This window comes from Penicillium odoratum (assembly GCF_028828045.1).
Source record: "Penicillium odoratum strain IBT 22623 chromosome Unknown utg000005l_segment0_segment0, whole genome shotgun sequence".
In the NCBI taxonomy this organism is placed as follows: domain Eukaryota; kingdom Fungi; phylum Ascomycota; class Eurotiomycetes; order Eurotiales; family Aspergillaceae; genus Penicillium; species Penicillium odoratum.
The window spans coordinates 6615447-6633567 of NW_026643147.1; the positions used below are offsets into that span (position 1 = coordinate 6615447).

The 18121-nt window shown below is 48.7% G+C and overlaps 8 protein-coding genes across 8 annotated transcripts; 3 read left to right on the forward strand and 5 right to left on the reverse strand.

The window, feature by feature from the left end:
* Positions 1–114: 114 nt before the first annotated feature.
* N7520_008067 (actin-related protein 2/3 complex subunit 5 family protein) lies at positions 115–757 on the reverse strand (the record flags this gene model as incomplete). Its single annotated transcript, XM_057142001.1, has 2 exons — positions 115–325; positions 399–757. The coding sequence occupies 2 exons, from the start codon at positions 755–757 to the stop codon at positions 115–117; spliced, it is 570 nt and encodes a 189-aa protein (XP_056996007.1).
* Positions 758–1729: 972 nt separating this feature from the next.
* N7520_008068 (uncharacterized protein) lies at positions 1730–3457 on the forward strand (the record flags this gene model as incomplete). Its single annotated transcript, XM_057142002.1, is given in 5 exon segments — positions 1730–1923; positions 2052–2123; positions 2172–2501; positions 2554–2644; positions 2663–3457. The coding sequence occupies 5 exon segments, from the start codon at positions 1730–1732 to the stop codon at positions 3455–3457; spliced, it is 1482 nt and encodes a 493-aa protein (XP_056996008.1).
* A 215-nt stretch (positions 3458–3672) lies between these two features.
* Positions 3673–6338, reverse strand: N7520_008069 (putative glutaminase; the record flags this gene model as incomplete). Its single annotated transcript, XM_057142003.1, has 5 exons — positions 3673–4308; positions 4360–4490; positions 4544–5552; positions 5607–6009; positions 6073–6338. 5 exons carry the CDS (start codon positions 6336–6338, stop codon positions 3673–3675), a joined length of 2445 nt encoding a protein of 814 aa, XP_056996009.1.
* Positions 6339–7475: 1137 nt separating this feature from the next.
* Positions 7476–8580, forward strand: N7520_008070 (uncharacterized protein; the record flags this gene model as incomplete). The annotated part of the gene is made up of 3 exons (XM_057142004.1): positions 7476–7772; positions 7847–8014; positions 8068–8580. The coding sequence occupies 3 exons, from the start codon at positions 7476–7478 to the stop codon at positions 8578–8580; spliced, it is 978 nt and encodes a 325-aa protein (XP_056996010.1).
* A 1381-nt stretch (positions 8581–9961) lies between these two features.
* N7520_008071 (uncharacterized protein) lies at positions 9962–10582 on the forward strand (the record flags this gene model as incomplete). The annotated part of the gene is made up of 1 exon (XM_057142005.1): positions 9962–10582. One exon carries the CDS (start codon positions 9962–9964, stop codon positions 10580–10582), a length of 621 nt encoding a protein of 206 aa, XP_056996011.1.
* Positions 10583–10674: 92 nt separating this feature from the next.
* dbp8 (ATP-dependent RNA helicase DBP8) lies at positions 10675–12302 on the reverse strand (the record flags this gene model as incomplete). The annotated part of the gene is made up of 2 exons (XM_057142006.1): positions 10675–11734; positions 11800–12302. The coding sequence occupies 2 exons, from the start codon at positions 12300–12302 to the stop codon at positions 10675–10677; spliced, it is 1563 nt and encodes a 520-aa protein (XP_056996012.1).
* Positions 12303–12867: 565 nt separating this feature from the next.
* On the reverse strand, positions 12868–15029 carry N7520_008073 (anion exchange family protein; the record flags this gene model as incomplete). The annotated part of the gene is made up of 5 exons (XM_057142007.1): positions 12868–13739; positions 13789–14285; positions 14337–14424; positions 14474–14622; positions 14710–15029. The coding sequence occupies 5 exons, from the start codon at positions 15027–15029 to the stop codon at positions 12868–12870; spliced, it is 1926 nt and encodes a 641-aa protein (XP_056996013.1).
* Positions 15030–15713: 684 nt separating this feature from the next.
* bbp (putative zinc knuckle transcription factor/splicing factor MSL5/ZFM1) lies at positions 15714–17943 on the reverse strand (the record flags this gene model as incomplete). Its single annotated transcript, XM_057142008.1, has 7 exons — positions 15714–16307; positions 16363–16601; positions 16659–16767; positions 16822–17045; positions 17239–17456; positions 17504–17726; positions 17793–17943. 7 exons carry the CDS (start codon positions 17941–17943, stop codon positions 15714–15716), a joined length of 1758 nt encoding a protein of 585 aa, XP_056996014.1.
* Positions 17944–18121: the final 178 nt, after the last annotated feature.

Here is an 18121-nt window from a genome sequence, read left to right on the forward strand (position 1 = left end):
GTAAAACAGTCACGCTGAAAGCAAAACGATTTTCGACCTGAAAAGGGAAATTTGTATGAAATGCAATCAAGCCTCTGCCATAAAACAGCAAACCCGGTTCGAGATTATTTTGACTTAAACCGTCCGGCGGTCCGTCATGACCCGAACAATTGATCCAGTCCCTGTCAACTCCACCAGCTTCTCATGCCAATTGAGCAAAACACTCATCTGCTGACCACCACCACCTTCACCAACGTTCCGGGCCTGAATCTGCGAGAAGCCTGTGGCCTGCGGCGAAACATTCTTAGATCCACCGCTAGAAGCAGACGAAGACATCCCCTTGTATCTATTTCATATAAGCATATATCCACGGAGCGTTGAGATTCAAGCTCAAGCTCGGAAGTCCAGGGTTGACCTACAGGTACTTCATCAAACAATCTGCCCGCTCGGCTCCACCATCTGAAGCACAGACACCCTCCAGAACACGAGTCATCTCCGCCTGCCGAATACCCTGCAGTACTTCAATCACGGTGGCCATGTGCACCTCCTTGGCGCGGTCATCACCGCCGAGCGGTGCAGTGTCCAGAACGTGGCGGAGTGCGCCCTCGGTGTCGCCGCCGCGCAGCAGCTGGCGCACCTGACTTGCAACGTTTGCGGCATCACTAGATGTTTCAGGTTGGGGGAGCGTGGCAGGGAGGAGGGTTTCCATAGGGAAGTTAGCCGACGACTCGGGGTCGAGCTTGTCGATGTTGATAGTGCGGTAGTTGATTTGCGACATGGTGGCGGAGGTTCAGTGGTGTTTTTTCTCGTATCTCGATAATTTCAGGGGTTTCGGGGGTGCTTGAGGGGCAATTGAGCTTTGTTGTGTATGAATCCCAATTCGGGGGATAGGAGATGACGTGAAGCGTTAGTAGGCACGGGCGGTGGAGAGCGGGGGATTTGGGGATTTAGGGCGGACCGGACGGTATTGCCAGGCGGTAACAACACAGTCTGCACCGGCAAATAGCGGCCTGCCGGTGAAAGTTCAATTTTAGTAACCGCCTTTCTCACCGTCTATAGTATATAAGCCAGTATACCCGTGTACGCACCCCCATGGCTTTGGTCTATATTCGACCTATATATATGCGTGGTAGCCTACAATATGCTATTTACAGGCTCTTCCATTCAGCTAATATGTACATTTATGGGGAGATTGGGTGTGAAATGCTGACGCTTGACTCAAGAGGTCAAACCTTATACTACTTAGGCACACCGTGGACTTTCGACGCACGTTCGAAACCTCCACCCGACTTTTCCGTTTCCTCGTTCTACTTCAAGCTATCTTTTCTTATAATTTTGGAGAGTGATTCGACTATTTAACCAATACGGTAGGAAACAATACGGTAGGAAAGAGGATAGGAGATATGGTGGGAGACAGGGTAGGTAAATGTGGTAGGAAGATAGTATAAAATTGTTGTTCTAGAAGTTGCGCATAATGTGCGGCAGAAAACCTTTAGTTAAAGATTTACTCAGGCTCGTTGGATTAAAGTCATTATTTGAAGATGAAACTCATCAATCTCATTCAGCGTTGGACATAAACACATATGGAAAGTGGAGAACGGGAGGAACCAGGGTCCAAAGGCATATCTACAATGTACGTAAAATTGCGGGTCTTTTTATCTCTTGACTCATTCTGTGCTTTATAACTGAATATTGTCTTGTCTGATCTTGTCTTTATGAAACTGAGCAATCTCCATTCTTATTCTCCTCAATGGCATTGAACATCCCAACCTCGCCTATACCAGGCAGAGATCTTCAATTGGTCCTAGATTCACACGGCTTAGAATTCACTCCAGATGGCCAATTGATTCGCTGGTCTGCTTCAAATAAGAATCATCCGCGAAACTGGACGTTATCACGGAAGATCTATGATAGTCACATGGTTATCTCTCTAGATCTATTCACGTACGTTCTTGATCCAAAATCAACCCTCCAATATCAGAACTGATCACTTCTGTCTTAGAACGTGTATAAGTACAGCCGGTGTAGGTAATACCTCAAGTGGTATGAGGTAAAAGCTAGATTTGACAGAGCACTGCTGCTAATCATGCGCAACAAGAATTCGGAATTGGACATACATTTTCCATCTTCATCTTTGTTTCTCTGTCAGTATTTTCCAATATTTATCAATCCTTTCTAATTCCCTTTTGCAGATATATGATTGGCCAAGCTATCGGGGGAATCATCTTCCCATCTTACTCCGAAGCCTTTGGTCAGAAGAAGCTCTATATCATCTGCACTGCGCTATATAGCACCTTCTGCATCATTGTGGGCTTGGCTCCCTCTGTAACAGCCGTTGCCATCAGCCGTCTACTATCGGGATTCTTATCAGCAATTCCAACGATCGTTGTGGCAGGCAGCATCGAGGACATATTCAATTCCAAGGACCGTGTTTGGCTCATCTTCTTATGGGCGATGATTACCAATATGGGTCTGGCCATGGGTCCTATCATGAGTACTTATATTACTGCACATCTGGGCTGGTGAGTTTCGCTATCGAGGTAAGCTGCACTCACTGACTTTGCGTTTATCTAGGCATTGGGTTTTCTACATCGCTGCAATCGTCATGGCCATTCTTACTGTATTTCTATTCGGGATTCGAGAGTCACGGCCTTCGCTTTTTCTTGTTAGGGAAGTAGCCAAGGTGCGTGACGAGTGTGGTATCTCTACCCTAACCGCGTTGAACCCAGATCATACGCCTGATCTCAAGACGTGGGCTCGTCTTGCGCTGTTTCGTCCTATCGAGCTTTTCTTCACGGAACCTATTGTCTGCATGGTCGCGACTATAAGTGCCGTCGCCTTTGCGTTGATCTATATGTTCACCGAGGCTTTGCCGCCGGTATATCAATCGATGGGGTTCTCAGATACATCCTCTTCCCTGCCATTCCTGGCAATTATCGTCGGACTGATCTCGGGGCTTTTCACACGGATTCAAGATCACCGGATGATTTCAAAGTGTGAGCAAGAGGGTCTGCCATTGGAGCCTGAGTACAAGCTTCTTGGGCTCTCGATTGGCGCTCCTATGCTTGCGGGAGGGCTTTGGTGGTTTGCCTGGTCTATTCCTCCTCTTGTTGATGAAGTGCATTGGATTGTGTCTACGGCTTCTCTTGTACTGATCGGATATGCTCTCAATGAGTTCGATGCCGTGCTGGCAGGGTATCTGGAGGATAGTTACTTGAGCTTTGCAGCGAGTGGGTTTGCGGCTTTGTCGCTTGTTCGGTCCTTGATGTCAGCTGCGTTACCCTTGTTTGCGACGCAGATGTTTGGTGGTCTTGGAGCAAATGTTGCGGCTTCCATTCTGGCCGCAGTCGCTACTGTATTTTGCATTGTGCCTCCGCTGTTCAGTCGATATGGTAAGAAGATTCGGGCGAGGAGTAAGTTTGCTCGGTATAGTCTACAGGTGTACGAAGAAAATGGCGTTGATAAGAACGGCTATTGAAGGATTCATTACCCCAACTTTGTTGGAGTTCTTGAAGAATATGAAAAGGCTGGACTATCTCGAGAGATATCTTTACAGATAGTGGCAGCCAATAAGTAGCCATTCAAATATACCGGGCCGAGGATGTAGTAGCCAAGAATGTTGTAGCTCAATAATACCAAAGCGAACTCTTCATATGACTTCTACATCCATCAATTCGATACGGAAACAATTTCCTACAACTCTCCATCTTGTCCGTGGTGGTTCTTCCAAGGCCCGGCAAGCTCTGCCGCCGCGGCCTCGGCACTCTCGGTCCATGCCTGCATAGTCTCTTGATCCACATCATCCAAGAAGGACAGACCAGGCATAGCACGCCCTCCGCACGCGCGCTCCAGTGCCAAGAAAGCAAAATGACCACCGATAACTGGTCTGGCAAAGAAATTCGGCCCAGGGAAGTTGCCATCACCCTCTGTCTGGTGAAGGTCAGTGAAGGGCCGATCAGTAACAGTCTCATTGACCCAGCGCGCAACAGATTCAAGAATTTCCGAGCGGACGGGCTTGGAGGCCACCGCCATTGAGAAGAACTCCCAGTCAGTTTTGGTGTACAGGTGTCGACTGTCAAGGGGTAGTCCGTATTTCTGGCGCACGTAGTGGTACCACACTGACTGCTTTTGGTAGATGTGACGAGGGACGAAGCCAAGGGACTCGCTGGTGGCATTTGTTCCATCTAGATGGAAGCAGAGCTGGGCATCTGCGTACAGGTTATAGATCGTGGTCCAAGAACCATACCAGTCATAAGCGAGCTTGGCATGCGAGCCATCACGAGACATGCCAAGTTTCTCCCATTTGGTAATGTATTTTTTGGCGATGTCCTGAATAATGTCAGTTCTCGTGTCCTGTGAATTTCAGAAGCCGATACTTACCTTGAAATATGAGGCATCATCCTTATTTCCAGTCAACTCGGAAAGTTTGCTCATGGCGTTGATGCCAACAATACCCTTCAATGCCAAATTTGTCTGCAGTGCCAGCCAACCCGCAAAATCATCAGTCGAAACTATATCTGTTAGTTCTAGTCGACAATAGGACGGACCAGATAATTGAACATACGTTGGTTGGCAGGTTCCAGAGAGAATTCCACCAAGTAACCGGTCCATTGTTTCCAAAGACGGTAACTTCGCTTGACCCATTTCTCAGCAAGTTTCTTGCCCTCAATGCCACCGCCCCATTTACCGTCCTGGTGTGCGATGCCAGAAAGCACCTGTAGTTCGCTAAGAGGGAAGGTGCTGGCGTCCTCGCTAGAATATGCTGAAGGTGTGGAGCCTTGCGTGGACCAGATGGAAGCAGCTTCAGAAGATTCTTCATACTGGAGTGAGTTTGCAATTGCCAGACCCATGATCAAAATGTTACCACACTCTTCCACAGGCATATACTCATCCTTGCCATCGGGATGGCCAGTAGCATTAGGGAAATGGGTACCTAAATCATGCATAGCATAGGTATTAGGGTATTGCCCACTCAACATATGCTCAATCAATGGCTCAAGAAGATACGCCAACCAGCGCGGGTTGGTGTACAAGAAAAATGGGAAAGCCGGGAATATAACATCAATTGTTTGGAAGTTTCCATTGGATGAGATCTCCTTTAGGAATAAAAGAGGATTCTCTGGGGTTCCGGAGAAGGTTGTAGCGCCCATGACTTGCCGCGCACTGAGGGCGACAATATCAACATAGTCATCGGCACCAGAAAGATATGCATCTTCGGCCACCTGCTCGGAGTAATTGGCTGCTAGAGAGGCGGCTGTGGCGTGATCATTGTAGTGGAACGTGAGTAGCTCCTCCGTAGTAGGATACCAAGATTCCCAAAGAGGCCGCATCAGAGTGAGCCCGCGAGCCGAGGCATATTGCACAACGGGATTTTGAATAAGAGCAATAGTAAACGTGACGCTATCAGATGTCTTCTTAGATGACCGACTGAGATTGAAGGATTTGGAAAAGGCAAAAACAGGCGAGCGATCCTGAATGACACGGAAGTCCTTATCGTTCACATTGCCTAGTATTCCGGTGCTGGCAAATCCCTGCCTCACCTTTCCTGCCTCTCCGGACTCATATTTTGTATTCTGTGATAATGTTAAACCAAATGATATCAAGTTCAAGGTGTTCCAAAATCTTACAGTAGGCCCGGTGAAGTGAAGTGTGCCCCATTCTGCCCGATCACGAATCTCCGATAGGAGAAGTTCGTTCTCTCTCCGGATTTGCCATCGCTGCAGGCCTGGCTTCTCCTTGCTTTCGATACCCACGGTGTCCCATTGCCAGCTAAGTTTGGACCCATTGTCTCCACTCACCCATCGCCCATCAATGTCCATATAGACATTAACCTCTACTTCACCCTGTACATCTATTGTGACGTAGGAAGCCGGAATTGACTGTCGCAAAGTCGATGTCGGCGTGATGGGAGATAGGAACGAGACCGTGATTTCGAGAGGTGTGGAAGTTTTGGTGTCGATGCGATAGGTAAAGTTGGTGGTGGAGGCATCATAGTTGTTTCCTAAATACTCCGGATATTGTACTTTGTACCTGCATTATTTCAAGTTAAAACACAAATCGCCAGTCAAGCCTCAATGTTTTGTGTATTCTTACCCTGCATTTGTACCCAAGGAATCCTGGGGCTTGCCCACCAGGGGATAAACCGAGCCCTGACTCGGAACATGGGCCAGCAAAGAGAGCCCAACTTCCTGTCCAGTATAGAACATAGGCCATTTGGCCCAAGGTGCTTCACGCGCATTTCCCAGCCAAGTACTAAGGTAAGGGTTGCGCACAATTAGCGGCAGCACTGGCGGTGTAAGGCTCGATGCTGTCGTCACAGCAGCCTGGCAGACGACCAGAACGGCAAGTGACAGCTGCATGGTTTACTGTTTAAGGAATGACAAGATTGCAAGACAAACCAGGGTCATCAGGGGATAATGGATGTTTGACAGAGCAGAAACCAGGGGGGGAATGTAAAATGCGGGGAAATCTTGGTAAGGTCACAGGTGATCGACTCCGAGCACGGATCGGGGGTAGTTGTTACCTGAACAAGGAATACCCAGGTACAAAGTAGTATCAACCTTGGAAGCAACTGACAGGGTTTGTTCAGACGGATACATCTATATATCATATAGTCTAGCTGATGTGCATAGTAGTTAAGTCTGATTTCTCTGAATTCTCTCCGATGATGTCATGCGGAGACAAAGATACTTGGGATGCAACGGTATAATTCTGCCTCTATGTATGCCTACTTAGATACTTGCTTCCTATATCATACATGTTTTTATTTACGTTCTTTTCATTTGGTTTTCTTCATTCAAAATTAAACAAAAAATTCAAATACATAATTGGACCTTTTACACCGTATACCTATCTCCATAGAAGTCACCCATTTTACTTGGAGGTATATGTATACTGCCTAGACAAATCTACAGGTAGCTATCTGATATGAACATATGAACTTAAATAATCGAGAAATATGCATACGGAGTACCTACTGGTCCACGTGTACATTGAAGTGGTTAAGGGCTGTCGCGTGTTTGGCGCGACGCTGCGCTAGATTAGATGCTAAATTAGATGGTGTTTTAGATCACGCGAGATTCTATATTAGTTTAGGTCCGGGAGTAATTTACCTTCGAATTGCATAGACTCATGATTTAATCGAGGCTAGGAACAACTCCAAGAACATACCAAAGAATTGATCAAGGCTTTTAGTCAACTGGTTCGAGTCTCGACGCGTTAACCGTGTCAGGTGGATCCCGTCCGTGCTCTATACAAGCTAGTGTATCGAAGACTTATACGCGATTGACGCGCCCGTTTTTTGCTCTTTCAAACTCTCCAACATTGGAATATCTCTTTTCCAAAGCTTGACTTTTAGTTTCTTTTTCTGTTTCATTCCTATCGGGTGTTGTTCCTTGTAACGCCACCACGCACGCGAGCCCACTTCCCCGCTACGGTCATCTTTCTTTGACCTTCCTACGCCTCTCCAACCCCTGCTAGCTCCAACTTCAGACAAAATGCAGTCCACATCAATTCAATTCAGTCCGATTAAGGATGGACGCCGTATCCTTGGTGAAAAAGACACCAACGCGTGTTTGTCGCCAGCCCGCGAGAACAAACAGGCCCTCCCAGTCACCGGAACACCGGTCAAACGGGCCCTCTTCTCGACAGTCTCACCCAAGAAGCTTCTCCCCTCGCCAGTGTTTGCAGGCCAAAAACGGACAAGAAACCAGGTGGATGAGACCGACATGGACAGATCGGTGCAGACGCGGGGCTGTTCGGTTGAAGGCTCCCCAATCAAAAATGTCACTCAGGTAAGCTCGCATATGCAATGGAGGTCTGGTACAAGACAAAGAAACCATTGGCTGATATAATCGGCACATTACAGCACAATCAAGCACAAGAGAAGCAGGAAACCCGCGTCGCCACGCCCACACGCTCCGAGCGCGACCAGAATGAACATATGGATACACAAAACTCGTCTACCGCGTTGGACCAACAAAAGACACGAACAATTCCCGATGACCCGGACGCGCGTAAAATGTTTATTCAAGAAGTAAGCAGGGCTTGCAAACCTTCATTTGATCCCATTTACTAACAAACCTAAAGAAAGCGGCTCTTCTCCGAAACACCCTCCAAACCGCCATGCGCAATGTGACCGACCACCAAATCGACCGAAGAGTCTCCAGTCTAGAAGAGCACAGTCGGAAATGTCCACGAATCTCCCTGGCCACCTTCTCTTCACCACTGCCTCCCCTGTCTTTCCGCAATACCACCACGCCCAAATTCACAACTCCCCGCATTGGTTCCATGCCTGATATGAGCTCCACACCTTGTCACCAAACACCTGATCTTCCCCGTCGGCGGTCTCCGCTAGCCAATGCTGCAGAACGCGTCAAGGCCTCGCAGCGAACCCCACCTCGCACGCTAGGATCCCCCATGCAACTGAGTAGCCCCCCGGCTACGGTAATTCGCCACAATCGCACCCGTAATCTGGAGGAAGTTGGAGATGCAACGCGGGACGGCCTATCACCGTCTCAAAGAGGCGACGCAGTGGATGGGCTACTCAAACTGATGAACACGGCAAATCGACGTGCCAGCACTGATGCATGGAGTGGGTGATGTCACGCTGTGGAACGAGGCTCCTGTTTATAATAAGCCCTCGGTAGATCTTCGCGGACCAGCAAACAGGGTTCTTGTGACACGGGGGCCGTCATTTGATGACGATCATTGTAATGAATGAAACAGGGCTTGTTTTTGTCCCTCTTCTGGCTTGAGGGACGATGTAATTTTGGGCAACGCGAGGCGTCTAGCATAGTCATTCTATCCAATCAATGATACCATTTTTTTCCTATGATCGTGACAAATTCTTGCGGCATTTAGAAGGTCAAAGGGCAATGCGTACACGGACCTCGTCCTTCCCACAAGAGTAAGAGTCATTCATTGTATACATATGTCTACATGTACATCACCATGTCACGATCTATGATACCGGATAAGACATTCCATCCTAATATCAAATCGTAAAATAAATCGTTCCAAGGTTCCATGACAAAGGGGGGCTAGATAATGCATGTTTCAAACGCTAAACGCCGTTATGAAGATTTGGAACTCCCGACGCCACCGGCCCGTAGCGAGACACCAACATCCAAGAGGCGCCAAGGCTTACTGTCACTTTGAAGAATATGGCCGATCTCGAGCGATCGTTGGTGTAAGCATCAGGGGAGCGGACGCCTCCGATACCGTTGTGTGATACAAGTTTATAGATCGACGGTTACACAACTTCGGGGAATATTTCCAACAGCCTGGGAACCAATGATGACAAGAGCACAGTTACGTGGCTTCTAGGATTAAGTACTTGGAACTTCTGTCAAACTTGCAGATTGCTTATTTCCTGAATAGGCTTGTTACTTCTATTCGGGTCATTGAATTCTGCCAACTGGTCCGGACTGTTGCCCCGATATGTCCAGAATTTCGTATTAACCGATTAGATCTTAGTACAACACCATGTTGATCCTGCGTGGCGAAGTATGCTTCCTAAAAGAACAGCCCTTGGCTTCTGCCACCATGACGCGAGCCGTGCACCCGTTCAAGCGTTATGGTGGGTGGGCAGAAAGATGCCTGACTGTATATAGATGTTAGGAATGAACTTGTTCCCCATCCTTTTTCTGTTTCTGTTTCTCTCTTTCCGAATTATATGCAAGGAAGTAAATTATGTTTGATTTATTACCTTCCAAAGACAAATCACTCTACCAGTGCTTTTTCTTTATCTTCATCACACGATGATTTACAACCAAGCCTGCGAGCACTGTCGGCAAAAGGTAACATTCCAGTTCATTTATCCGTACCGGAGAGCTTTCTAATTTACATGTAGTTGCGACGAGGTCTCGTCAATGTCTATACTTCCAACCCTATCAGGGAGAGGAAGATCAAACGTCGGGCGTCAACTAGCAGCATGCCCTCCAGTACATTTCAGTGCCAGCATCCTTGGCTGAACGAAAGAATGCTAGGAGCATTTGATAAGCCTTTGTCCGATATATTCCAGGTCCAACCGCAACAACCAATCTCCAATCCCCTTTCAACCGATATCTCCTCGAGTGCATTCCAACCATCTCCCGATGAGGCTTTTGGCGAGATGTTGCAAACTCTCGAAACCGAGAAACCAAATGAGAATAGGCCTGGCATGTTCAATGGTCCTCTTTGCGAATCTGATATTCTCTCATTTGAGGCTAGAGCACTGCTCCAGTGCGCTGAGCTCAATCGTTCCAATGCGATTGAAGATTGGTGGGAATGTCCGCCTTCTTCTGTCCCTACTTATGAGTTCTTGCCTTCTCCTTTTCCTGCTCCCCCTCTACCGTCTCCTGTGAATACGGATCACGGTTTCCCTTACAACCCTGCTTTGGATGATTTCCCTCGTTTCCATGATCCGTTGCTATTTGATGACTGTTGGTCTACTCTGCCCGGTAGCAAACCGGCTCCCCGCCCAATGCTGGGATTCCAGCAGACAAACGCAGTTACACGTTCATCTAGCAATCATCAGAACCAGCGTCAGCATAAGCCCCCTAGGAAGTTTCATTTCGTTTTAGAGAATATCGGAGGAAAGGCGCCGGTCATTATTCAATAGATACTATATAAAGTGGTCTGCAGAATACATGCGCTTTGAAATATCATTCGTTCTAGTGATGGTATCAAACTTAAAAGCATAAAACAAACCCATCAACGGATTTTCTTCAACTTATTGCGTTTGCGGCCTAGTACATCGCGGCCTTCATCGATCTCACCCATGGCCTCGCGCTTTGCTGATCCAACTTCTTTCAGGACGTTGGTTCGTACGACACGGCTTTCGATGTTCACACCCTCCTGGGCCCACTCTTCCATCTTTCGACCCACCCGTGCCTCGATGGCGAGGACGAGCTCGACGTCACGTTGTCCAACCAGAGTGACTGCCTCACCGGTTCGTCCGGCACGGGCTGTACGACCAACACGGTGGACGTAGTCGTCTGGATTGCGAGGGACGTCGAAGTTGATAACAAGGCTAACGATTGGGATATCGAGACCACGCGATGCGACATCAGTGGCGACCAGGACGCGAGCAGCAGCGGCGCGGAACCGGGCAAGATTAGATGTGCGCTCGGATTGGGGAAGAAGACTGTGGAGCGAGGTAGCGCGGTGACCCAGTCTGCGAAGAGTGCGCTCCAACAGATCAGTGGTCTTTGTGTGATTACAGAAAATGATGACGGGCTTGGTGACGTTTTCTTCGGTAGAGAGAAGGGCGTGCAGGAAGGCTTCACGGTGCGTCATGGGGACTTGGAGGTAGGTCTGTTTGAGGGTTGGGGGGATCTTGCCCTGGTTTTCGGTGGAGATTTCTGTCACAAAGATAGGCGGCTTGCCCTCTGGGCGGGGCATGGATTGCAAGGCGCGAACTTCGGCCGTCAATGTAGCTGTGAAGAGGAGGGTTTGGCGCTCTGCTGAAGGTGGTAGGGCAGACAGACAGGTCTCTACGTCTGGCAGCATGCTACCGTGTCCGCCTGCGAGCAGTCGGTCTGCCTCATCCATCACGACCATTTTGACACGCCCCAATCCTGCAATTGTATCCTGACCAGAGGTCTTGATGTGATCCGCGAGTCGACCAGGGGTTGCGATTACGACGTGGGGGCGCGATGCGAGAGCGGTTGCCTGTTGTCGCATATCGGTACCACCGGTGATAAGGATGGGCTTCATGCTCTGTGGTGCTGAGATAGCCTTGAACTGCTCAAAGATCTGCAGCGCAAGCTCTCTTGGAAGACAAGACATGTTAGCAAGAAGAAACTTGTGCTAAAAGGTGCGGCGCAAAGAACATACCTAGTCGGGGTCAATACCAGAGCGAAGATTCCAAAGGGATCCTTGGCCCATAGCTGCATAATAGGAACGGCAAATGCAATAGTCTTTCCGGAACCTGTCCGACTTCCACCGATACAATCCCGACCCTTCAGAATCTCAGGAATACACGCCTTCTGAATGGCTGTGGGCCGTCGAACAGCCATAGTAGTCAAAGACCCTACAAGCCATGGCGACACATTCAGAGCACCAAAAGTGGACGACTCAGCTTGCAAGCCAATCTCAAGGGCATCCTTAATTGTGACTGGGTTTTCATCATCGTTCGAATCGGATTTCTTTGCGGTATCGTCCTTTTTCTTGATACGGGAGAGGGTGGGGAGAGGTGCAGGCGCAACATAAGAGTCGTTGGAGGACTCCGAGAGGCGTCGGCGCTTAGGAGCTCGATCTTGAGTGTCAATCTGGTTGTCTTCTGAAGCATCAGAGATATATGAGTCATCAGACTTCGGATCATCCTGTGAGGAAGCCATTGTGAATGCAGTTTGATCTTGATTGTTGCCAGAGAAATAATTTTGCGGCAGAAAATGCGATTATTATCTGGCGGTGTGTATTTGCCGCCTTATATATCAGGTATCTGATATGGCCTCTTTCGTACAGATTCTCGTCTCCACATGCTAAAATCTAGTTGGTGATGGACTTTTGGGTATTTACAGACTTTCCACAGGGTCTTGAGCAAGAAATATGCATTGCTATCAGTGAACGTAGACATTCTTGAAGCTACGTACTATTCAACGGGATTATGGTTGCAAATCTAATCCTTCCTTTCATCCAATGGTAAGATGGCCGAGTTGGTCTAAGGCGCCAGGTTAAGGTCCACCTTGACATCATTTCCTGGTCTACGTTTGTAGGCGTGGGTTCAAATCCCACTCTTATCATTTCTTTTTGTCTTTTGCCCTCTAGATGGCTTGCGGGCCTTGAGATGATATTTTGACTATTTTTGCACTACTTCCAGTGAGTCTACGACTTCTTTGATCATGAAATGGGTAAATAAGTAGATTATTATACTTCTCCATGCCTTTACTGATAGCTACCACGTCAATCCGCCCGACTGGTTGTACTTCTTCTCCGCATAGATGATCGAAGCTCATAAGCCTCTCCTCGCTCAAGATCATTATCCTCAACGACAGACTCTGAAGACGAGGAACGACCTCGTAGAACCCCATTATCACTCGACTGTGCTCCGCTGGATGTTGCTTCCGCAGATTCTTGCTCTTCCAGTCCATGTGTACCGCCGACACTTTCCATGGTGAACGGACTAGCCGTGGGTGCATCCAAAACATTCAACTCCTCGCGCGTGAACCAAAGTGGGAATAGGAATGACCGTACAGGAACCAAGAGGAGAATGATAACTGGAAACCCGATAGCAGCAATAGTCTGAGTAATTGCAAAAGTAGCACCGAAGCCAAGCAATTCAATAATCACAAATGCCCAGATCGCGGATCGGCGTTTGATCCGCTTGAGAGGGTTAGATGCAGGGGTTAGGTTTCGGTCTTGGGCGAGGAATATCAGCTTCTGAGTAATGCCGTTCCCCTGGAGAGCTTGGACTCCCATGATGAAGAACAGGCCGGCCATGACACCTTGGGGAATTAGATGAAGCACAATCAGAAGCGGGCCGGACATTGTTCCTAGGGTGAGGAGACCTTGAGCTAGGTTGCTGACTCGCTGCTCTACTACATGATCTGTGATCCGGATGGCTTTGCCCTTGTTTGTATCATCCTCATCGGCTACCTGGCGAGTCACGCAAAGAGCGGCAGTATGGAAGGGTGCCTGTGGGATAAGCCCATTGGGAAATGGGATTCCGAGAAGACCAGCAATAAAGGTGGTAAGTCCGAGGAGCCAAATATCCCAGTGGAAGCCAGCGGGCTTCCGCAAAGGGAATTCGGTGCCCTGGGCAATAAGAGATGAAACTATAAAACTTTAGTCATGGTGTAGAAGGTAATTTTCTGGAATACTTACCATTATGATCAAAGTAGAAAAGAATGGTCAAGAGGAGGGCAAAAGGGATAGCCAGGAAGATGTCCCCAACGTCAATGTTCCAAAAGTGAACCAGCCACGACCGATCAAGCGTAGGGAAGAAGGATTTGCTGGTGGGAAGCGTAGCGACATCAACATCACGCATGTGACCAAAGTGCACGAAGCCAGTAAAAAAGATAATGACCAACGGTGTGCCATAGTCTTCCAGGAACTTTCGAACGTATCTTTGGAATAGGTTACTGTTTCCCAGCTCTCCAACAACCCAAGCGGCCATCAAGACAAGCAAGGCTACCATGATAGCGAGATATGCTGAAGTTTCACCGACCTGCCCCCATTGCCGTGTGAGAACCTGGATTCCCTTTTGAATATAGATGCAAGCAACATAAAAGCCGAAGATATCACACGAAAATCGAGTGACATATTTAAGTCCATTGCAGGCATTGGTAATTGCCAGAATCCAGTGCATAATTAAAGACCATCTGCATAAATATCAGCATGTATAGTAGACATGTCGAAGGAATGGACCTTACATTCCAATCCAGCACATGAATGCAAGATAAGGGGTCCCTCGGGGGCTGATGATATCGTAGACCGTATAATTAAACACAGTGATGGGTCCTACACAGCATTAGATCAAATCCTTAGCGCAACAAGGAAGGTCACCAACCAGTAACCCCGACAATAACCAATGGCTGAGCCGCCAAAAGAGAAAAAACGACAGCTCCAAGAACAGAAGCAAGTAGAACCTCATTGACTCCATAGCTCTGATTTGTCTTCTCAAACATATCCAATGAGAAAGCCAGCGCGGGCAAGATACTGAAAAATTGTTAGAATTCAATATCGAATGAACGGGCAATCGGTGTTGATAAACAATTGACCATCCTATCTGTGTAAAGGTCATACTTAGCAAAATACATGTACACCGTTGCGGGCACAATACGATAATCCCATGCATCAGTCCAATCACTCCAGTAATAAGGAGCTCTGCGCTTAACATCATTGATCATGCCTCGAAATAGATGCACGCGCCACCATTTTGGTTGCGACTGAGCTGAGGTCGTCGTAGATGTACGGCGCTGGGGCTCCTCCACTCCTGCTGGAACTGCAGACAAGGTCGAGTGATATGAAGATGGAGCGTGGCTTGATACCGCTGACTGCTGGGACGGTTTGCGCTGCGATTGCCAAGACATCTTCCGCTGAGTGGATGAGGCGGAAGCTTGCATATTGGCTTCGGGAAAGGTCCCGTGTGACGAACTTTGAGTAGAAATTAGGAATGCAATTAAGCAACTAAGATGTATTTCCCCATAAAAATGCGATGGAAGCTTCACAAATCAGTATATATGGAGCTTTCGGGGTGTAATCAAGCTAGGAAGTTTTGCGGGGATGGAAAAGCTGGAGCCAAGAACTAAGATTGTGGGGCCTGAGGCACCAATGAACAAAGCATTGCTCTAGCAACATTTCACTTCCCTGGCTATGTACTCTACTAAAACTGGAGGAGCTATTGTAAACATACATACATTGGCTGCACCACGTCTGGATATATGATGAAAATTCAATGTTTGATTAATTCAGAAGTTTCCCACATATGTATACGTGCATAGTTTCAAGCCAGGCACTAGTAAAGCGTGCTCCCGCCTATCACCAAATATATCTATACCCTAACCTTTCAAATTTTACCTACTTCCGAGATTGTACTACCCTTTTTACGCACTATAATTCTTTAATATATGAAAGTACCAAGCATTTTGGAATATAGACCCATACTAGGTAAATTAGCAGCTGAAAATATTACTTCAAATACGGAAACGAGAGAAAAAAAAAGCCTATCTTCGGTATCACTGATGAAGAGAAGTAAATAACCCAGAAAGTTTTTTCGCCTACAAAAAGATCGCATAAAGGAAAATGGTTTAAGCAGCGGGAGGGGGAGGAGGGGGAGGCAGGTCGCTGGGAGGTGGGGGAGGGGGTCCATCGACAGGAGGGGGAGGGGGTGGAGGGCTGCCAGCGCCTGGGGCACCAGGAGCAGCAGCTCCGTACGACCAAGGGGCCATGCCGGGTGGTGGGGGAGCAGCGGCCATTCCAGGGGCAGCATAACCGTATCCCCCATATCCGTACGCGGGCTGACCACCGGGGACAGCCTGCTGTTGCCATGGAGCAGCACCGGGGGCAGTGCCAGGCGCAGCATATCCACCACCACCGCCATGACCACCATGGCCACCGTGAGATCCATAACCACCGCCGCCGTAACCGCCAGAGTCACCGCCACGCTTCTGTGCCCAAGGAGCAGGGCCGTTGTCGCGAGATCCATAGTCATCGCGGGGACGGTGCTCGCGTCGCTGTTGCCAGGGAGCCACATCACTTGGTGGCGGGGGCGGGCCGCGTTGCTGCCAGGGGTTCGCATCACGGTCATCGGCGGGAGGGTAACCACCCTGATCGGGGCCGGCTTCGATGCGACGAGGCGGGAATTCGCCAGGAGCACCTCCAGATAGCTCATTCATGAGTTGCTACGGAACATGTTAGCAGGTATTCTTGATTTTATCTGGGAAAAGAATGACTCACCTCCATCTCACGGTCGACAGCATCGCCAGTACCACCGATACGGGGAGCACCAGGACCACCAGGACCACCAGGGCCACGGGCACCAGGGAAACCGCCATTGTTGCGCCAGTCGCTGCCTCTCTGGCGGTCGGGACAATCACGGGCCATGTGGCCAGCGTTACCACAGACGCGACAGATGATGTTTGCAGTGAAGTTGCGCTGCTCGGGACAGTCGTACTTGCGATGTCCGATTTGACCACCTGTCGAATAATTAGAATCAATTTTGATCAATATATATGCAGAGAATATCAACTTACAGTTCTGGCAAGCCTGGTTCTCGTCATCACGGAGAGTACCGTTGAGAGCCGCAAGCTCACGAAGCTGGTTGCGCTTGAGCTCATTCTGGCCTTCGGGGATGGAGGCGGCCTAATAAATGGTAAGTAGTGTACTTCAGACCAAAAGGGTTGTTGCTGCACTTACAGTCTCGATAACGTTGTGAATCAGCTTCTTGGCCTTGTTCACCTTTTCTTCAGTCTCTGCCATGATCAGACAGTGGAGGTCCTCCTCCTGGTTGCTAGCATGAGCGGCATCAGATCGGCCTTTTCCTTCCTTGACGGAACCCTTGCCACGAATCGCAATCTTGGCGCCAGATTCGGTCTCCATCTTCTTCAAGGTGTTTCCACGAGGTCCTATAAGTAAGCCAACTTTAAAAAGATAGCAAAGAGCTAAGTGTTAGTTATCCGGTAATTTCTAAGCATGTGCAACATCAAGCACCGAGTGTTATCAAGAAACGGGCCGAGGACATCCAAGAAAATGCCTCGTCAGCTCGAATCGAGCAGGGAGTCATGACAGACACAACGGAGGGACAGTTAGGAGTTAGAGGGTTAGTTATCATACTGAAGTTAATCTCTGGATAGTCATTCACTGGGACATAGACCTTCTCCTGGGTCTTGGTGGGGCGTCTGTAGTCAGATGGCGGGTGGTAGTTAGGAATGGTCTTCATGGCCTTTTCGACCAGTTTGTGACGCTCATCCTCGAGGCGCTTGCGGTAACGGTACTCGCGAGTGTTCACACGTCTACCAAAGTTGTCGTACTGCGGGGGCGGCGAGGGGGATCTGCCTTTGTCAATGATGGATGCCACATGTGTCAGAGAAGTACTTACCTGTCACCATCGCCAGGGACCACATCGTTGATCCGCAGCTTCTGGCTGATCTCCTCGATACGCAGGTGCAGAGTGTAGGCCTCCAGCTGCTCACTAGTGAAGTTGGCCATGATCATGGTGGGCAGGCCCATCAGACCGGCGGCCTTGTTCTCTTGCTGGTCTCCCCAACGGTTGCGCTTCTTGCGCCTTTTGATGCCATCAGCATCTACTGCTGGGGCTTCTGCTAGATTCGGAAAGAGAGGTTAGAAATGATTTTCAGAAGGAATATTGAACACAAGATGAAACATACCTCGGACAGGACTGCGGCCGCGCTTAGGACCATCGGGCATAGACGAGGGAGTAGCGGTGCTACTATCATCTTCTTCATCACCCTGGAAGCGACGGCGCGTTCCCAGGGGGATGTTGTTAGAGCCCGTGGTACCTTGGTTGCGCCAGGCCATGGCTACTTGAGATTCGAAAAAAGGTTGATTGATCGAAAGGGACACAAAGTTGACCTGAAAGAGGCCAAGCTGCGAAGCTTCTGAAGGAAAAGTGGCCACCGTTCACGTGATCTACAAATGAGTTGGAAGGCGGTGAGGATAATATTTGGAGATTGTGAAGTTTATTTGATTTGTCTTA